Consider the following 20,704-nt stretch of genomic DNA (forward strand, 5'->3'; position numbering starts at 1 on the left):
TAATCGACTATCTTAAGATATCAAAAAATCGGCTTTGCTAAAATAACATAAATTTTCACCTTTTCTGGCACCCCCCGGTGCCCTCATAAGAACCCCCGGTCACTACGTAATATACATATTATCCATTTAAACCTTTAAACATTCAGTTTTACAAATTGCATAGAAATAAACAATTGCTTAAATACTAATCAAACAAATAAATATTATTAATTACACATGTATAATAAATTCTAAACAAAAGAAATCTTTTTACTAAGGCAGAATGTAAAAATCTCGACTGATTGGGACCACGGGCGGTTTGGATTTTTGAAAACGAGAAACTGCCCTTTTGGAAAAATAGTATGCCATTTAATCAATATGTACATAACATACAATGCAATACATAGTGCAACAATATGTAACATTTTTTCAAGGAAAATATTTACAGTACCATATGCACAAAGAAAATCAAATGAACATCTACACAATATACTGACTTCACACATTTTATTAGGAAAATATTAGGTCGTTAATATACATCTTACAGGGGCCAATCCAGGATTTTTTTCTCGCTACCTATTTTTGTGAAAGTATTGCATCATTCTATTTTTGTGACAGGTTTTTTTTTTATCAGCATTGTTTTTGTGAAATTTTAGATTCATCCTAATCCTAATTTTTGTAAAAGAGAAGTGAAACAAGTGAAATTTTAGTTCGAAAAGTGTAAATGTCATCTAGTATTATTTTTAACAGATTTCGTATTTTGGGGAGGGGGGGGGGGAGCTAAAAACCTAAGAAGTATGAAAAATACCATTGTAATTTCAGCTTAATAGGCTATGTACTGTGTACAATATAGGAAATTATGAGAAAAACGGTTTCCCAAAACAGATGTTGAAAGATTGCGATAATATTGCATAAATACACTTTGGCAAGTCAGCTAAAAATGAGTTAAAATACTAGAAAAAGGTTTCTATTTAAGCAATTGTTCATATAAACATGCTTAGAATTTTATTTTATGAGTAAATTTTGTTTTAAACAGAGAAACAAATTTTATATTTTAAAATGCTAATTTTTGTGAAATTTTCGATGTTTTTGTGAAGCTACTGATTTTATTACTTAATTTTTGTGAAAGTACCAATTTCAAAACAAGATTTTTGTGAAGGTACCGAAAAACGGAAGCGAAATCAGCCTGTATTATGCCCTGTCTTATTAGGTCGGTTTTCCTCTTATTGAGGTTTTCCTCTTATTGAGGAAAAACCGACTCATGACACACACAAAATCATCAACAAAATCTACGATTTACGGCTCCAGGACAGTGCATTTGGATTTTTGACATTCTACCGCATTATATATCGCTCATTTGGAAGAAGAGTGCCGCAACACGAAGAAATGAAATTTTACAGAAATGTTTGAAGTTGAACTCTTCAGGCAATTTGCATTAAGAAAAGTAAGTTTGTTGTGCTCTCCAGTGGTTAATATTAGAACAAAAAATCTGTCATTATTTTCCAAAGATAACATCCTTTGAAGGCCTTGAAGCAAAAAAAAAAAAAAAAAACGAGCTGATGTGTGCATCACATAACTTCCTTTTACTCCAATTTAACGTCATTTTCTCATTATTGTCAGTCTTAATGTGATTCAGTAGTTTACTCTCTAAATATCACCAACAGTGGCTAAATTAAAACCAGATTTAAAAAATGAAATCGCCAAATTTGTCGCCAAGTAGGGGAAAAAACTTGGCGACCAAAAGACTGGCGATATATCGCCAAGTGTCTGTCAAATTATAACACCACTTGAGTTTACATCGAAATTAACAATGATTTCCCCCCAAAAAGGGGCAGAAAACCCCCTCTGGAGCATCCGAATGCAACCAAAAACCGAGGTGCACAACTAGATCCCACTAGGAGTCCAAGTACCAAATTTCAACTTTCTAGGACATTCTGTTCTTGAGTTAAGCGAGATACATACACACATACGCACATATATATACGTACATACAGACGTCACGAGAAAATTCGTTGTAATTAACTCGGGGATCGTCAAAATGGATATTTCGGTTGTCTGTAAATTCCTAGGCATACATGCAAGTTTGATCGGGTCGGAAAAAAAACTCAACATTCATTCGGGGGTGAGAAAAATGAAAATTAAGGCCGATTTTTGAGTGAAATTTTTTTTGCGAATACAATACTTCCTTTTTTGTAAAAGGAAGTAAAAAAAAGTTAAAAATTTCATATTGTGGTACTCTTTTTCCAAACGAGCGATATATTTATGCTACAAATTTAGTCTCTGAAAACATTTCGAAATTTTTCAAAAGACACTTTGAATGAATGAACTATAAAAATAATATTTAAAAGTTTTCTTAACAACACCTTTATGGCATTTTTTCTTCCAGCAAGCAGAAGTAGCAAATGTTTTCCATGACTAGAAAAATAAAAATCATAACTCATTAAAACGCACAAGAGAATAATCCTCAGAAACATTATGAAATAACACATCATGTGAAACAAGTATGAAACATAAAAGCCTAGAAACGAGTGCAGGACATCTACTATAGGAAATGATGGTTGGGTATGGTTCCGATATGTCATAACAAAGTATCTTAAATAAAAACAGGAGACCAGTAAGAAAATTTTGTATGAAGTTACCGCCCAAAAGCCAGGGCTAAGGCAGAAATTCTTAAAATACACCGCCAGCTCAGTTATTCCAGCCAAAGACTGCAGTTTCGTGCTTATTAGCACTCATCAGCCCGGAATAGGAATCACAAGAGCTGGCGGCGAAAAATCTCTTAAGGGAGCCAAGAGAGCCAAACAAACTGGTAGCTAATGCAGAATTAGCAACCAGATGAGCGACCGCAGCAATGGTGCGGTTCAACTCAAAGATTGATGATACTTTTGAGCTTTGGTGCTTTGCCATCAATCTTTGGTGCTCTATGGTGCGGTTCAACTCAAAGATCCATGATACTTTTGAGCTTTGGTGCTTTGCCATCAATCTTTGGTGCTCTATGGTGCGGTTCAACTCAAAGATCCATGATACTTTTGAGCTTTGGTGCTTTGCCATCAATCTTTGGTGCTCTATGGTGCGGTTCAACTCAAAGATCCATGATACTTTTGAGCTTTGGTGCTTTGCCATCAATCTTTGGTGCTCTATGGTGCGGTTCAACTCAAAGATCCATGATACTTTTGAGCTTTGGTGCTTTGCCATCAATCTTTGGTGCTCTATGGTGCGGTTCAACTCAAAGATCCATGATACTTTTGAGCTTTGGTGCTTTGCCATCAATCTTTGGTGCTCTATGGTGCGGTTCAACTCAAAGATCCATGATACTTTTGAGCTTTGGTGCTTTGCCATCAATCTTTGGTGCTCTATGGTGCGGTTCAACTCAAAGATCCATGATACTTTTGAGCTTTGGTGCTTTGCCATCAATCTTTGGTGCTCTATGGTGCGGTTCAACTCAAAGATCCATGATACTTTTGAGCTTTGGTGCATTGCCATCAATCTTTGGTGCTCTATGGTGCGGTTCAACTCAAAGATCCATGATACTTTTGAGCTTTGGTGCTTTGCCATCAATCTTTGAGTTGAACAGCACCATTGCTGCGTCGCTCATCAGGTTTGCTAATTCTGCATTAGCTACCAGTTTGTTTGGCTCTCTTGGCTCCCTTAAGAGGTTTTTCGCCTCTAGCTCATGTGATTCCTATTCCGGGCTGATGAGTGCTAAAAAGCACGAAACTGCAGCCCTCGGATGGAATAACTGAGCTGGCGGTGTATTTTAAGTACCAATAAGAAAACTTCATTTTTGAGTACAATGTCATTTTTTCACTTTAAAGACAATGGAGGAAATATACAAAAAATACTGCCCTGGAGAAAATACTCCACAAGTTCTTGAAATAGTTCCATACTGTTAAGTATTGTATCATGATTTTATTACCAACAATTCTGATCAGTACAATTTTAAAATTAATCTTTTCCAATATCAAGTTACGTGGTTTGTTTTCTCGATGTTGCCAATCTGCTAAAACGTAAAACATAAATACATGACATGCCCTTTTTAAAGGAAATAAAAAAGATTAAAATATTTTCTACAGTAATAAATAAATGATTAAATTCAGTTCAAATGTATCCATATTGCTGAGGCTTGACAATAGTTCTTGACGATCTTCTTACCGGGTTTTCGGCGGATGCTCATACATGGAAAAGAGTTGCCAACTCTTCATAATCAGGCAAAGGTATGGTTTCGTAAAATGCCGAACGAGCTGTGGAAGCAAGGAACTGTCATTCAATCCAATCATAATTCTCGGTCTTATGTTATTAAAGGGAAGGATGGTAGAGTTTATCGCAGAAATAGATTTTACAAATAAAAGGACTAATGAAAAGCACTTTTTGCTTCTAGTACTGGCTACGTGAGTACTTTATACTCTGACACCATGTTATGTATTGTATCATGATTTTATTACCAACAATTCTGATCAGTACAATTTTAAAATTAATCTTTTCCAATATCAAGTTACGTGGTTTGTTTTTCGATGTTGCCAATCTGCTAAAACGTAAAACATAAATACATGACACATACCTGTCAATATTCCAAGTGATAAATCCAGTAGATGATTGTGACATCTTATTTCCTGCTTATTTAGGGAAAAATAGGGTTTTTTTCAGGGTTGGCAAGTTTCTGCCGAGGTGGCTAAAACCACTGGTAGAAACCGGTTAAAACCGGCAGGGCAAAAACCACTTTCTGCCACATTTGCGGCAGAAACTGGCAAAAACTCACAAAATGACAAAAAAAAAAAAAAAAAATTCTATTGCATGTCAGTATTTTTTTACTGACAGTATTGTATGTAAAAAAATACTGACATACAATAGAAAATGCACGGAAAAACATAATTAGTTCTTAACCCCAAAGTACACTTTAATTACAATATCTTCACAGTTAAAACTAAAATCTGAGATTTTTTTTAACCCTGCAGTTGCCTCTTAGAAAAGGTGTTTCTAAACTCTAAGCAGTTTCTCAATTTAATGTGCACAAACAAGAAATTTTAGAATATTCTTGCTACAGAAGAGCTAGTAGGCAGTGCATCAAGGAACAAGCAATGTTTGTGAAACTTTCATCTATTGTAAATTTTTCTAACCTGGTCCACCATGTAGTAACTGGGGTAATGTTAAAAATTTGACTGGAAAAATAAGTTTTGAGAAGTAGGGCCAATTTATTTTATAAAGCTGTGACATAGCGACAAAATCTACGTTAATATTGGCAAGTAAAATTCTGGCACTTTCTTGAAGCACACAATAATTTCAATCACAAGCAGTTTAGATGAAGCATATAAGCAAGCAAATTACAATCAGTGATGCCTGTTTAATTCTGTATGTCACTCCTATTTCCTTAGAACCCGCATTATTTCTCGTCCTTTGTTATATTAATCCAAATTTTTCGAGCATCTGCAATTGAAAAGTTCCTTTTCTGAACTAAATCAAGGGCACTAGCATAGGATTTTATTTTTTAAAATGATGAAATGAAGTTTTATATTTTAGTTAACTTAAACAAATATCATTTAATAATTACTTCAGTTATTAAAGAGACTAATAAGTTTTTGCCAGTTTCTGCCGGTTTTAACCAGTTTCTGCCACTGGCACGGCAAAAACTAGTTTCTGCCGGCAGAAAGCCAACCCTGGTTTTTTTACTATCCTTCAAAGTACAATCGAATACCAGTTCCGGACATTGCATGCACGAGCCGGAGAAATGCTAAGTACCTGGAAATGTAGTGGAGAAACTAAACTTAAAATTTGCAAGCCTTTCAAAGAGATAATTATACCTTTTCTCCAGTATTAAGAAAGTTAATGGCTACAGAAATAGAGGAATCAGGAGAAATGGGACAGTTGCTTTGTGCCAAAATGAAATTAATTATTCGCGACTCCAACAAACTATAGGGGGCGCTGCAGTCAGTCTAATGGCGGATGAAAAAACTAAAACAAACCCACGCTGTAACGTATAAATTGCTTTTAAACTTAGGAAATGAGAAATTTTTGTTCGCATGCATAATTTTTTGTTCTTTATTCATTTGAAAAGATTTTTCAAAGTCTTTTGGTTATTCTGACCCATGTAGAAAGAGATTAGAAATCAAAAAGTATTAGGAAAGTAAAAAATTAATGCAGAACACACAGTAAGTTGTTCTGAAGCAGCCATTTTCACGATGTTGAATTCGGAATTCATAAATTTTTGGTTCGTTTCGAACAGCATTTTCATTGTGTACCGTTTTTCTATACATTAGTACATATTATGTCCAGTTTCGTGACATTTCCGGCATTTGTTGACATTTTTGGCATTTGTTGACATTTTTGTCACATAGTGGACATACGTGACAGACTGTCAAGAGTAACATTTAACACTAGATAATTTATTTCTACGACTATATGATTGGATATCAAAAGAAATCGTGATGCATTTAATTCATTCGTCATGGAAATGATTTAACTGATATGCGAAATCTTGTCAAGATACATTATTCTTTCACACAATACTAAAACCATAACCCTTAAAACAGATTTTTGGCGAAACTCTTCCACCGATAATGACAGCTTTAGCAGAGCAATAAAGTAAAGTTGGCGCAATATTTTAGCGATAAAAATTCCACGCTTTTATTTTTTATTGTTCAAATTCTTAACGTTCTTTCTGGATTTTTCAATCTGTTCTGCGATAAATATTTTCAAGAAAATTTATTTGCATGCTGTCTATTTCAGTAGGATACTGTAGTAACAAAGGTAATTTAAATCATTTATGTGGAATTAGGTTAAGGAAAAGTGACCAGTCAATGTTGTTAAGTCCGCTTTTTTTTCATCGAATTGAAAAACTGATATTTATTCAAATTCACTCAGAACAAGATAAATAAAATGTGTACTCACAGTTTATATCAGATGTTTTTGATGTTACGCTGTTGCGAATGACGATTCCAAATGATGAATTACGCAAATAAAAAAAAAATACACATAACAAACTGTTTGTTTTGCCCAAAATGAACACGTGGAACGCAATGTTTTAGTTTTTTCGGCAGTTTTGTAAATCACCACAAGGTAGCGTATTCGAGCTCTGGAGTTGCGAATAGCTTGTCCAGTAGAGGTAGCTGAGCAAGAAAGATATACATCAACTGGACAGATTCGAAATAATTTTTTCATTTTATTATGGATTAAATCTCTCCAGATACGGAATAACTTCGAAGTCGAGTCCAGAAAGAATTTGTTAATTTCTACGAGTTCAAATAGAATGAGAAGAATACAATTTCTATAGTAATATTGCGTTAAATTTTCATTAAATACATTCTTCAGAATTAATTCACAACTCCAGCGCTTGAATACGCTACCTTGCGGTGATTTACAAAACTGCCAAAAAAACTAAAACATTGCCACATTGCGTTAAACGTGTGTTTGTTGACGTAAAGAGGGGCAGTTTGTTCTGAGTATTCATTAACGCAACCTATGTGTCTCCGATTGCTACAGAAATTGTTTCGTCCCTTAGAAGTATTCTCGAGCTTCTCAAAATAATGTTAGTTTTCCTTATTTCCTTCTAAAATGTGAGTTGATTGAGAAATGGTGAAAGCGTTCACAAGAAAACTCTGGATTAACAAACTTGGATAACATTATACCAGGTAAAATTTTTTATTGTTTTGTGTGAATTTGTAAGAATATGGGTTTTTTTTTAAATCTTAAACTAATTTAACTAACCATATTTTACAGCAGCATTTAGTTGGAATGGATAGTATGCAAAATATTTTCTTATTGTAGAACAAAATGAAAAATGTTCAACCGAGAAAGAATTTATTTTATTGCTTTTATTCTCAGCTGAAAGGTTTCGCCAAATTTGCTTAGGGTTATAGTTTCAGTATCGTGCGAACTAAGTAACCTTGGCGAGATTCCGCATTTTAGTTAAACCATTTTTATTTTTTTATCATGAGTGGAATAAAATGGTAGAAAGATTACAGAATTCGATAAGTAAAAAGAAATAATGGTAGATCAATTAAAAAGAAAACTACCACCATATATCCATGAGAATTTTGTTGATGATTTGCATAGCAGGACAGAATTAAATCATAATTCAGAAATTAGAAATATACGAAACAGAAAATTTTTTAATAAACCGATTCGGCAATTTGAGAAAAATAACTCAGCTACAAATGCAAAACAATTAGCGCTAGCCAAGCAAGGCAAAGAATTATCATCTTCTTCTTTTGATAATAATTCGTAATGCCATATAATTAAATTATTTAGCATTAATTGTTATTCTTGTAAGTCTTATGGCCACAATGAAAATGTAGTTCCATCAAAAATTGATAAATATCGAATTCAACATCGTGGAAATGGCTGCTTAGAACTACGAACTAGGTAATTTGCTTTAATATTTGACGTTTAGTAATGCTTCTTGAATTCTCATTTCTTTCTACGTGGGTCATAACATCAACAAGACTTTGAAAATTAATTTAAAAAGAATAAAGCGAAAAAATCATGCATACGAACAAAATTTACTAGGCTTATTAGCATTTCTTCGTTACCACGTGCGTTTGTTTTACCTTTTTTGTCCGCTATTAGAAAGTGGCTACAGTGCCCCCTATAGTTCGTTGGAGTTGGGAATTGCTAATGAATTGATTTTGTTACCTTAATTATGTTGCATTTAATAGCAAATAAAAGCAAAAAAATGTTTTCTTGCCAAAACTCCCTGCTGAACACAGACAAGATTTCAGCAAAAAAAATCTCTACCTATTCTTAAAAAATCATTTAGAAGCTTTAGATAAAAACCATTTGAAAGAAAGTTGATAGTCCACGCTGCTTTTTAAATGAAAAAAATTAATTCTTGCTTGTTTTGATGTTGAATATCATTTTTCATACTTCGGGTGCCAGAGAGAACGAATCACAAACTTTCCATTAAAGTTAGATTGAGACTTTTGCCCAGTCAGTGAAGTAAATTTCTCAAAATAAAAGCATCAAGCAATAATTTTGAGGTTTGAGAAACATGTAATCAGGCATTACCCTGCTGGAACAAATTGTTTGAACTTATAATTAATGGTGTTTTCGGTTTAAAAAGTTGACTAGTTTGCAGTATGGTTTCAGGATAGGTAAATCATGCGCTACTAATTCATTTCATTTCTATGACAAGGTTACCTTGGCTTTAGATAACAAAAAGTGTGTGGATGTTGTTTATATTGATTTTCAAAAAGCTTTTGATAAGGTACCTCATGTTGCTCTTCTCAGCAAACAAGCTGATATAGGAATAGGAGGAAACACTTTACTTTGTGTTAGGAATTGGCTGACTGGAAGGAAACAAAGAGTAGTTGTGAGGAGAAATCATTCCAAATGGAGTGATATTTTAAGTGGGAGTTTCAGTGGCATAACTACATACCACACGACCCCATAATGTGTGGTGGAGTGGCAAAGTCGGAAGGGGTCCAAAAATGTTAAAACTTTGCTTTAATTTAATTTTTAAAACAAATTCCGTAAATTACATTCAGTTTGAAAAGTTTATATTAGTTCTAGGGCGACTGCACCTGGGCCTCAGAACCTATTGGCCTGGGACCCCATTTAAAATATTGGGGGCCCTAGGCCAAACACTTTTTTGGAGCCCTCTTGTCAGCAAACATTACAATTTTTGCCATTTGCTAAAACAGTTTTAGTCATTTTGGGGCCCCCAAATAGCAGGGGCTCTAGGCCATGGCCTAGTTCGCCTATTCAGTAATCAAGCCCTGAGTCGAGAGAAGGGGACCCATGGCCTAGCCTCCATGCATGAAAACCATACTTTGGCTCTATGCAAAAAGTATCATATTGTATCACCCTAGGCCATCTGCCACGGAGAGAAGGGAAAATCCCTGAAAGAAAAGGAAAAAATCCTACCGGCACGGGAGATGGAAGTTTTTGTCAGCAAAAGATGTCAGCATTATGACCCAGTCTCCTGCACTTTGCATACTACAGTATACTTCCGATTATCTGTGCATCATTTCGGAATCACACTTTTCTAAAGCTTCGATGATGTTATCGATAATATCGATAACATCATTGAGGAAGTTAAAGAAATCGAAGGTTTCCAATCAGTTGACGCTGAAAATGTCTAAGAGTGGCTTAAAAACGACGAATGTGAATCAGGATTTCAATGTCTAACTGAGGAAAATATCATTGAACTTGTTACTGAATCAAACGTAAGTGATGATACCGAAAACGAAGATGAAGAACATGAAGAAAATACAATTTTACATTCTACTGCTCTACAATCTGTGGAACATTTACTGGATTACATGAGTGAAAGAAGTTACGATTACGGAGAAATAATTGCAGTAAGAAAAATTCGTACGGACATACGCAGCAATTCAAACAAACAAAGAAAGAAAACAAAAATATATCACAGATTTTTTTTAAGCAATACATTTTGAAGAAAGGTTCCTGGTTTGTGTGAGTATATATATATATTATTTAGTTATTTTCTAATTTCTCCTTAAATAGTTACCCTGCACATTCCTTAAATGATTTTTCAGATTATCCCTGTTTTTCGATTATCCATGCTACGCCGCCCAGTGATTAGCACGGATAATCGGGAGTATACTGTATTAAGAAAAATCTCACAACTAGCAAAGATACTCATGCTTGAAGAAATTTGTCATGGCTTATACAGGACCTAATTAACAAGGGCTAGAGGCCCAAAGTTAGCAAATTTCAACAATATATAGTTATTGGCAAAATTTCATTTAAAGAGAGAATACTGCTATAAGTTGGATCAATGTTAATTAGCAAAGTATCTTCAGAAAAGAGCCGATGAGGAGAACAGCACTTCCACCTGTGGTGCTTCACTCCTCTAAGAAAGAGGACAAAAATTAGATTTTGATGATGCAAAGAAAAGGGTGGAGGACCTTCACAGCGATAAAAGTTAAAAAAAAAAAAAAAAAAAAAAAGTAAATAAATGAAGAAAAGTTAATATAAAAAATTAATTTGAATTTTGACATCTTGAATTCAAATTATGTTTTTCACAATCACGAGTGTGTGTATGTAGGCGTGTGTTTTTGTGTGTGGGGGTATGTGTTTGTGTGTAGGGGTTATGTGTATATGTGTGTAGGCATGTGTGTTTGTGTCTGTGTGTTGGCATAAGTGTGTGGGTAGTTGTGTGTATGAATGTGTGCGGGGGGGGGGGGGTATGTGTATATGTGTGTAGGCAGATGTGTTTGTGTCTGTGTGCAGCACTTTTGCCCAGTCAGTGAAGAAAATTTCACGAAATAAGCATCAAGCAATGATTTTGAGATTTGAGAAACATGTAATCAGGCATTACCCTGCTGGAACAAATTGTTTGAACTTATAATTAATGGTGTTTTCGGTTTAAAAAGTTGACTAGTTTGCAGTATGGTTTCAGGATAGGTAAATCATGCGCTACTAATTCATTTCATTTCTATGACAAGGTTACCTTGGCTTTAGATAACAAAAAGTGTGTGGATGTTGTTTATATTGATTTTCAAAAAGCTTTTGATAAGGTACCTCATGTTGCTCTTCTCAGCAAACAAGCTGATATAGGAATAGGAGGAAACACTTTACTTTGTGTTAGGAATTGGCTGACTGGAAGGAAACAAAGAGTAGTTGTGAGGGGAAATCATTCCAAATGGAGTGATGTTTTAAGTGGAGGTTTCAGTAGCATAACTACATACCACACAACCCCATAATGTGTGGTGGAGTGGCAAAGTCGGAAGGGGCCCAAAAATGTTAAAACTTTGTCTTTATTTAATTTTTAAAACAAATTCCATAAATCACATTCAGTTTGAAAAGTTTATATTAGTTCTAGGATGACTGCACCTGGGCCTCTGAACCTATTGGCCTGGGACCCCATTTAAAATATTGGGGGCCCTAGGCCAAACTTTTTTGGAGCCCTCTTGTCAGCAAACATTACAATTTTTGCCATTTGCTAAAACAGTTTTAGTCATTTGGGGGCCCCCAAATAGCAGGGGCTCTAGGCCATGGCCTAGTTCGCCTATTCAGTAATCAAGCCCTGAGTCGAGAGAAGGGGACCCATGGCCTAGCCTCCATGCATGAAAACCATACCTTGGCTCTATGCAAAAAGTATCATATTGTATCACCCTAGGCCATCTGCCACGGAGAGAAGGGAAAATCCCTGAAAGAAATGGAAAAAATCCTACCGGCACGGGAGATGGAAGTTTTTGTCAGCAAAAGATATCAGCATTATGACCCAGTCTCCTGCACTTTGCATACTACAGTATACTTCCGATTATCTGTGCATCATTTCGGAATCACACTTTTCTAAAGCTTCGATGATGTTATCGATAATATCGATAACATCATTGAGGAAGTTAAAGAAATCGAAGGTTTCCAATCAGTTGACGCTGAAAATGTCCAAGAGTGGCTTAAAAACGACGAATGTGAATCAGGATTTCAATGTCTAACTGACGAAAATATCATTGAACTTGTTACTGAATCAAACGTAAGTGATGATACCGAAAACGAAGATGAAGAATATGAAGAAAATACAATTTTACATTCTACTGCTCTACAATCTGTGGAACATTTACTGGATTACATGAGTGAAAGAAGTTACGATTACGGAGAAATAATTGCAGTAAGAAAAATTCGTACGGACATACGCAGTAATTCAAACAAACAAAGAAAGAAAACAAAAATATATCACAGATTTTTTTTAAGCAATACATTTTGAAGAAAGGTTCCTGGTTTGTGTGAGTATATATATATATTATTTAGTTTTTTTCTAATTTCTCCTTAAATAGTTACCCTGCACATTCCTTAAATGATTTTTCGGATTATCCGTGTTTTTCGATTATCCGTGCTACGCCGCCCGGTGATTAGCACGGATAATCGGGAGTATACTGTATTAAGAAAAATCTCACAACTAGCAAAGATACTCATGCTTGAAGAAATTTGTCATGGCTTATACAGGACCTAATTAACAAGGGCTAGAGGCCCAAAGTTAGCAAATTTCAACAATATATAGTTATTGGCAAAATTTCATTTAAAGAGAGAATACTGCTATAAGTTGGATCAATGTTAATTAGCAAAGTATCTTCAGAAAAGAGCCGATGAGGAGAACAGCACTGCCACCTGTGGTGCTTCACTCCTCTAAGAAAGAGGACAAAAATTAGATTTTGATGATGCAAAGAAAAGGGTGGAGGACCTTCACAGCGATAAAAGTTAAAAAAAAAAAAAAAAAAAAAAAGTAAATAAATGAAGAAAAGTTAATATAAAAAATTAATTTGAATTTTGACATCTTGAATTCAAATTATGTTTTTCACAATCACGAGTGTGTGTATGTAGGCGTGTGTTTTTGTGTGTGGGGGTATGTGTTTGTGTGTAGGGGTTATGTGTATATGTGTGTAGGCATGTGTGTTTGTGTCTGTGTGTTGGCATAAGTGTGTGGGTAGTTGTGTGTATGAATGTGTGCGGGGGGGGGGGGTATGTGTATATGTGTGTAGGCAGATGTGTTTGTGTCTGTGTGCAGCACTTTTGCCCAGTCAGTGAAGAAAATTTCACGAAATAAGCATCAAGCAATGATTTTGAGATTTGAGAAACATGTAATCAGGCATTACCCTGCTGGAACAAATTGTTTGAACTTATAATTAATGGTGTTTTCGGTTTAAAAAGTTGACTAGTTTGCAGTATGGTTTCAGGATAGGTAAATCATGCGCTACTAATTCATTTCATTTCTATGACAAGGTTACCTTGGCTTTAGATAACAAAAAGTGTGTGGATGTTGTTTATATTGATTTTCAAAAAGCTTTTGATAAGGTACCTCATGTTGCTCTTCTCAGCAAACAAGCTGATATAGGAATAGGAGGAAACACTTTACTTTGTGTTAGGAATTGGCTGACTGGAAGGAAACAAAGAGTAGTTGTGAGGGGAAATCATTCCAAATGGAGTGATGTTTTAAGTGGAGGTTTCAGTAGCATAACTACATACCACACAACCCCATAATGTGTGGTGGAGTGGCAAAGTCGGAAGGGGCCCAAAAATGTTAAAACTTTGTCTTTATTTAATTTTTAAAACAAATTCCATAAATCACATTCAGTTTGAAAAGTTTATATTAGTTCTAGGATGACTGCACCTGGGCCTCTGAACCTATTGGCCTGGGACCCCATTTAAAATATTGGGGGCCCTAGGCCAAACTTTTTTGGAGCCCTCTTGTCAGCAAACATTACAATTTTTGCCATTTGCTAAAACAGTTTTAGTCATTTGGGGGCCCCCAAATAGCAGGGGCTCTAGGCCATGGCCTAGTTCGCCTATTCAGTAATCAAGCCCTGAGTCGAGAGAAGGGGACCCATGGCCTAGCCTCCATGCATGAAAACCATACCTTGGCTCTATGCAAAAAGTATCATATTGTATCACCCTAGGCCATCTGCCACGGAGAGAAGGGAAAATCCCTGAAAGAAATGGAAAAAATCCTACCGGCACGGGAGATGGAAGTTTTTGTCAGCAAAAGATATCAGCATTATGACCCAGTCTCCTGCACTTTGCATACTACAGTATACTTCCGATTATCTGTGCATCATTTCGGAATCACACTTTTCTAAAGCTTTGATGATGTTATCGATAATATCGATAACATCATTGAGGAAGTTAAAGAAATCGAAGGTTTCCAATCAGTTGACGCTGAAAATGTCCAAGAGTGGCTTAAAAACGACGAATGTGAATCAGGATTTCAATGTCTAACTGACGAAAATATCATTGAACTTGTTACTGAATCAAACGTAAGTGATGATACCGAAAACGAAGATGAAGAATATGAAGAAAATACAATTTTACATTCTACTGCTCTACAATCTGTGGAACATTTACTGGATTACATGAGTGAAAGAAGTTACGATTACGGAGAAATAATTGCAGTAAGAAAAATTCGTACGGACATACGCAGTAATTCAAACAAACAAAGAAAGAAAACAAAAATATATCACAGATTTTTTTTAAGCAATACATTTTGAAGAAAGGTTCCTGGTTTGTGTGAGTATATATATATATTATTTAGTTTTTTTCTAATTTCTCCTTAAATAGTTACCCTGCACATTCCTTAAATGATTTTTCGGATTATCCGTGTTTTTCGATTATCCGTGCTACGCCGCCCGGTGATTAGCACGGATAATCGGGAGTATACTGTATTAAGAAAAATCTCACAACTAGCAAAGATACTCATGCTTGAAGAAATTTGTCATGGCTTATACAGGACCTAATTAACAAGGGCTAGAGGCCCAAAGTTAGCAAATTTCAACAATATATAGTTATTGGCAAAATTTCATTTAAAGAGAGAATACTGCTATAAGTTGGATCAATGTTAATTAGCAAAGTATCTTCAGAAAAGAGCCGATGAGGAGAACAGCACTGCCACCTGTGGTGCTTCACTCCTCTAAGAAAGAGGACAAAAATTAGATTTTGATGATGCAAAGAAAAGGGTGGAGGACCTTTACAGTGATAAAAGTTTAAAAAAAAAAGTAAATAAATGAAGAAAAGTTAATATAAAAAATTAATTTGAATTTTGACATCTTGAATTCAAATTATGTTTTTCACAATCACAAGTGTGTGTATGCAGGCGTGTGTGTTTGTGTGTGGGGGTATGTGTTTGTGTGTAGGGGTAAATGTATATGTGTGTAGGCATGTGTGTTTGTGTCTGTGTGTTGGCATAAGTGTGTGGGGTAGTTGTGTGTATGAATGTGTGCGGGGGGGGGGGTATGTGTATATGTGTGTAGGCAGATGTGTTTGTGTCTGTGTGAGGCATGAATGTGTGGGTAGTTGTGTGTGTGTGTGGTGTCTGTATGTATGCGTGTGTGTATGTGTGTGAGTATGTGTGTGCATGTGTGTGTGCGTGTGTGTGTGTGTAGTTGTGTATGTGTGCGCGTGTGTGTAGGACATGGATGAAAAAAACAGTCAAGTGAGAACAATCAGCAATCGTGATTGCTCAAAAAAAAAACAAAAAAATGAAAAGAACGGGGAATAAAGAATGAACAGATAAATAAAGATAAAAAAGGTTTTTTCTTATGTATTTTAAAAAGAAATGCAATCTTAAAATATTATTTAGAAATGACAGAGAATTTGAATTATTAAGATTAACCTAGATAAAGGCCTCCAAAATGTATGCTGCAAACAAATATATTCAGTGCATTAGGGAAACCTATGGCAGGCTAAACATTATAGCTTGATTAACAGTCGCTGACATGTTTACATTTGTTTTTGTTTTTTTCTTAACTCATAATAGCTTAACAAAAAGCACAGCAATGTGGAGAAAAATACATGGGCTGCTGAAATATGTTCCAAATAGAATCCAGGGCTGTCAAAACGCCATGTCAGCCTAATCAGGAACTATTAGCTCAGAATAAGAAGAACCAGCTCAGAATCAGAGCAGTATAAGTTTTATAAATATTATGGGAAGACGCATTATTTTAAATTGAAGTTTTTTAAAATTGTGTACTTACTGTACACAATTTAAAAAAACTTCGATTAAGGAGGTTGGTGACCAAACCAACAAGGGTTCCATCTTGGTTTGTGTCGGTCCTGATAGAAGCAGTTAAAAGAGAGAGATTAAAAACATAGTAATGAAAACTCATATTAATAGTATGTAGTTCTATCTAAATATTTGAGGGTAAAAAACAAAAGTAAAATGAAACTTATTCAAGCTCAGGATTCATGACAGTTAACGCAAAATAAAGTGGAAAAAAATCCAGGTACCACCTCAGTCTAGAATGTTTAGAATAGGTGTCACAGACGCGTGTATTTCAAGAACGTAAAACTATTAGTGAAGCTATTAAAAATTTCATCATGAAACTTTTTCAAAAACAGAAAAAGAAACTGGGAGGAAACAGGCCCATCATTTCCAGGAGGAGGCAAGGAATATTCAGTACATTTCACAAGGGAAAAACAACAGATTGCATAAGCAAATGCACAATTACATTGTTTTTGAATTATCAGTAGGAGTGACCATCCTGATATACCAAATGACGGGCCTGGGATAAATTTTATTGTATTCTTTTCAAAATAAATAAAAAAAGATAGGGCTTAGATAGGAAGGATGGAAGGAAGGGGAATCCTAAAACTTAATGATTTCCTTTTACTTCACCAAAGACAGCCCACAATTGTGTTTTTAAACTTCAATTTTGGAAACATTCTAGGAGAGAGTCCCCTAACCACTGTCTCTCTAATGTATCCAAAGATCGCTTAAAACTACTGTTTTGGAACTTAGAATGCAAAAAACTCCAGAGCAAAGTTCTAAAGCTCATCTTTTCCCCTAATGTTATTAAATGTGATCTACAAATGCTCTTAAGATAAAAGGAATCTTAATGATTTCCTTTTATTTCAAAGACAGCCTACAATTATTTTTACACTTCAATTTTGGAAACATTCTAGGAGAGAGTCCCCAAACCACCGTCTCTCTAATGTACCCAAAGATCGCTTAAAACTACTGTTTTGGAACTTAGAATTAAAAAAAATCCAGAGCAAAGTTCTAAAACTTTCCCCTAATGTTATTAAATGTGGTCTACAAATGCGTTTTAGGACTATAATTAAAAAAAAAAAATTCAGGAAGAGTCCCTGAATATTTCCAGAGCCGATCCTAGCAGGTTTGCACCACACGCAATAGCCGAAACAAGGGGCGGCATATAGTTCTATCAATCAAGCAAAATTTCTAAAGGATTTCTCAAATTAAAACTTATAATAAATCAAATAAATTGTAGAATTTAAAATGTTTAATGAAAAATCAAAAGAAGGCCTGATCTCCTAAAAGCACAGCAGTTTTAAGAAATATGTTAGTGCACAGTTTGTTGGGTTTTCAATTGATGTCTATTCTCAGGGCCCAATACAGGCTGATTTTGCTACCGTTTTTCGGTAAATTCACAAAAATCTTGTTTTGAAATCGGTACTTTCACAAAAATCAAGTAATAAAATCAGTAGCTTCACAAAAACATCGAAAATTTCACAAAAATTAGCATTTTAAAATATAAAATTTGTTTCTCTGTTTAAAACAAAATTTACTCATAAAATAAAATTCTAAGCAGGTTTATACGAACAATCCCTTAAATAGAAACCTTTTTGTAGTATTTAAACTAATTTTTAGCTGTTTTTCGCCTAAGTGTATTTATGCAATATTATCGCAATCTTTCAACATCTGTTTTGGGAAACCGTTTTTTCTCATAATTTCCTATATTGTACACAGTACATAGCCCATTAAGCTGAAATTACAATGATATTTTTGGTACTTCTTAGGTTTTTAGCTCCCCCCCCCTCCCCAAAAAACAAAACCTGTTAAAAAGAATACTAGATAACATTTACACTTTTCAAACTAAAATTTCACTTGTTCTACTTCTTTTTTACAAAAATTAGGATGCCTCTAAAAGTTCACAAAAACAATGCTGATAAAAAAAAACTTTCACAAAAATAGAATGATGCAATACTTTCACAAAAATAGGTAGCGAGAAAAAACTCCTGGATTGGCCCCTGATTCTTTACCCACATGCCTCATTTGCTTGCAAAATTCGTGGTAGACCCAACAATCAGGCGTGGATACTGGGGAGAAGCAATGAGAGCAATTGAACTCTTCTGAAGCATTAAAGGACGCATTCTAAAAGAGGTGCCTGCTACTGCTTCCCCCAAAGCTTAAATGCATTCTAAGAAATCAGAAATATTTCAGTAAAAAGAACTAGATTCATAAAATACATTATTCCTAATCTCTTCAAACTACAAATTCTGTTTTCAACAAGCACTGATATAACAGGAAATATCCAACGTTGTTTAGCACAAATAAACAGATTTCAGAATACACGTGTTTCGAGGTTTCAAGGAACCCCTTTTTCAATTCAAAGGTGTGAGCTTCTAGATGTAAAGACACCCAGTAAAAGCAATGAAAATGGACAGCAGACAGTTTAAATGTCAAAATAAGCAATAACAAAAGCAAAACAAGACAAAACGGAACTCAAAGTCAAGATTTATTGCATGATTCCCTCCCAGAGAAAACCGTTAAGCAATTAATTTCAGTAAAAAGACCCGTAAAATACATGTTGCTGTCAAAATGAAACCGCCGATTAATAAATTAGCAATAAATTTATGTCCGAAAAGATTTTACTACGAATCAACTGCCACATTTAGCGAAAGGAAGAATAAACATAATTCAGGAAAACAGAAAGAGGTTGGAAAACAACAAAAGTTAAATAAGTACAAAATAAAACATGCAATGGAAATATAAAGACAGAAAAAAAGTTCCAAAGAAAGACATTACCATAACCACCTACAACGCAACGAAGAACAATGCAACGATATTTATTGCTTAAGCACTGATTTTTTTTTAACGTTTTATTAACACATCCTTTACAAAATAGCAATTGATACAGAAATTTGAAGGAATATGCATAAGGATATTAAGTACTACTCAAAATATGAAAAATTCTTTTGAGGGATGACAGAGCTGAATTTACCTATAAGTTAAACAACTCTATAGCTTAGGGCCCCCGTTGTTAGGGGTTGAAAAATTGCACGATTTGTTCCTAAAAAATGAAAAATGCTTGAAAAAGTCAATTTAATTTCCAAATGCTAGAAAACCATGAGAATTTGGATAGTTTGGCTACAAACCTTGAATTTTGAATTTTCTAACGAATGGGAGGGGTACAGGGGAGGAATACAAAAATATGTTAAATTCAGCTCCTAGATACATTTTGCATCAAAAGTGTAAAAATCATGGTTCTCAAGGTTCTGGAACATGTTACTTGAGATAATTTCTTATGAATTACATGTTTCAATTCTTGCTATAATGCAACATTTTGAAAAGTCGTTGTTTTCCCTTAGCTTTTATCTTACTTCTACAGCATATTGTCAAACTATTTAGCATGAAAAATCTACTTATTATACACTACTCTACTTCTTTTCATCTTTGGCACAACTTGTAATTGAAAAAAACAAAGAGAACTCTATAGTTTATTTTTTCTTTTAAACTTTTCATACACCGAAATTTGAATAACTAAGCATTTTTTTTTTGGCTGAAATAGTTATTGATTTTGGGGATGTTTTCCGCTTTAAACATTGCCATTTGAATCGCTTTGCTCTTTTTAAGTGGAGTGTGAGAAAAGTTTTTGTTTGATGTAATGCATGTTAGAAAATAGCTTTTATTTCTATTGATATATATTTCTTTGGTGATCTGTTATAGTAATTTGTTAATTTAAGTACTTTAAATACCTTCTAATAATTTTTCTTTGTGTACAAAAACTTTCTAGTTTCTGGTATTTTTGAAGTTTATATTTGCAATGTTTTTTGCTGTGGTTTTATGTTGTTTTTATACATATTGTGTTCTGAAGTGCTTTGATCGTGTTTTTTTTATCTGAATTTTTCCTGTTGGAGCTTAAAAAAGTATCGCTAGGAACAATGTATAACATATGTTGTCATACATTGTTTTCTTGGCGACACTTTCTTGGTGCCAACAGGAAAAAGTCGCCAGGGGGGAGGGATATGACATTAGTTCCTTTCAAATCTGTAACAGGGTGGTGACAGGAATTGTGAAAAAAAGCTCCCTGACTTTTCCCTGATTAAACCAAATTTCCCTGATTTATGTTACCAATGATAATGGTTTTCTTTCTTTGCTCTACCTGAAATCCATTGTATGTTTGTATAAAATGCAGTATTTTAAACATTTTAAGTTGTGTAAAGTTGCTGAATTAAAGATATATTTTATAAAGATGCTACTTTTTTAATAAAATGCTTTAAAAAAAAAAAAAAAAAAACATATCAAGTCAATTTTTTG

The 20,704-nt window shown here is 34.5% G+C and overlaps 1 protein-coding gene across 1 annotated transcript in view; it reads right to left on the reverse strand.

Moving 5' to 3' along the window:
* LOC129233111 (UPF0462 protein C4orf33 homolog) overlaps positions 1 to 20,704 on the reverse strand; it is a 78,045-nt gene that overhangs the window by 25,249 nt on the left and 32,092 nt on the right. Inside the window, exon 5 of the mRNA XM_054867170.1 lies at positions 2,343 to 2,394. Within this exon, the coding sequence (XP_054723145.1) occupies positions 2,343 to 2,394 (52 nt within the window). The remainder of the gene's footprint in view (positions 1 to 2,342; positions 2,395 to 20,704) is intronic.

The sequence above is a fragment of the Uloborus diversus genome, unplaced genomic scaffold (assembly GCF_026930045.1).
Source record: "Uloborus diversus isolate 005 unplaced genomic scaffold, Udiv.v.3.1 scaffold_17, whole genome shotgun sequence".
NCBI lineage: Eukaryota > Metazoa > Arthropoda > Arachnida > Araneae > Uloboridae > Uloborus > Uloborus diversus.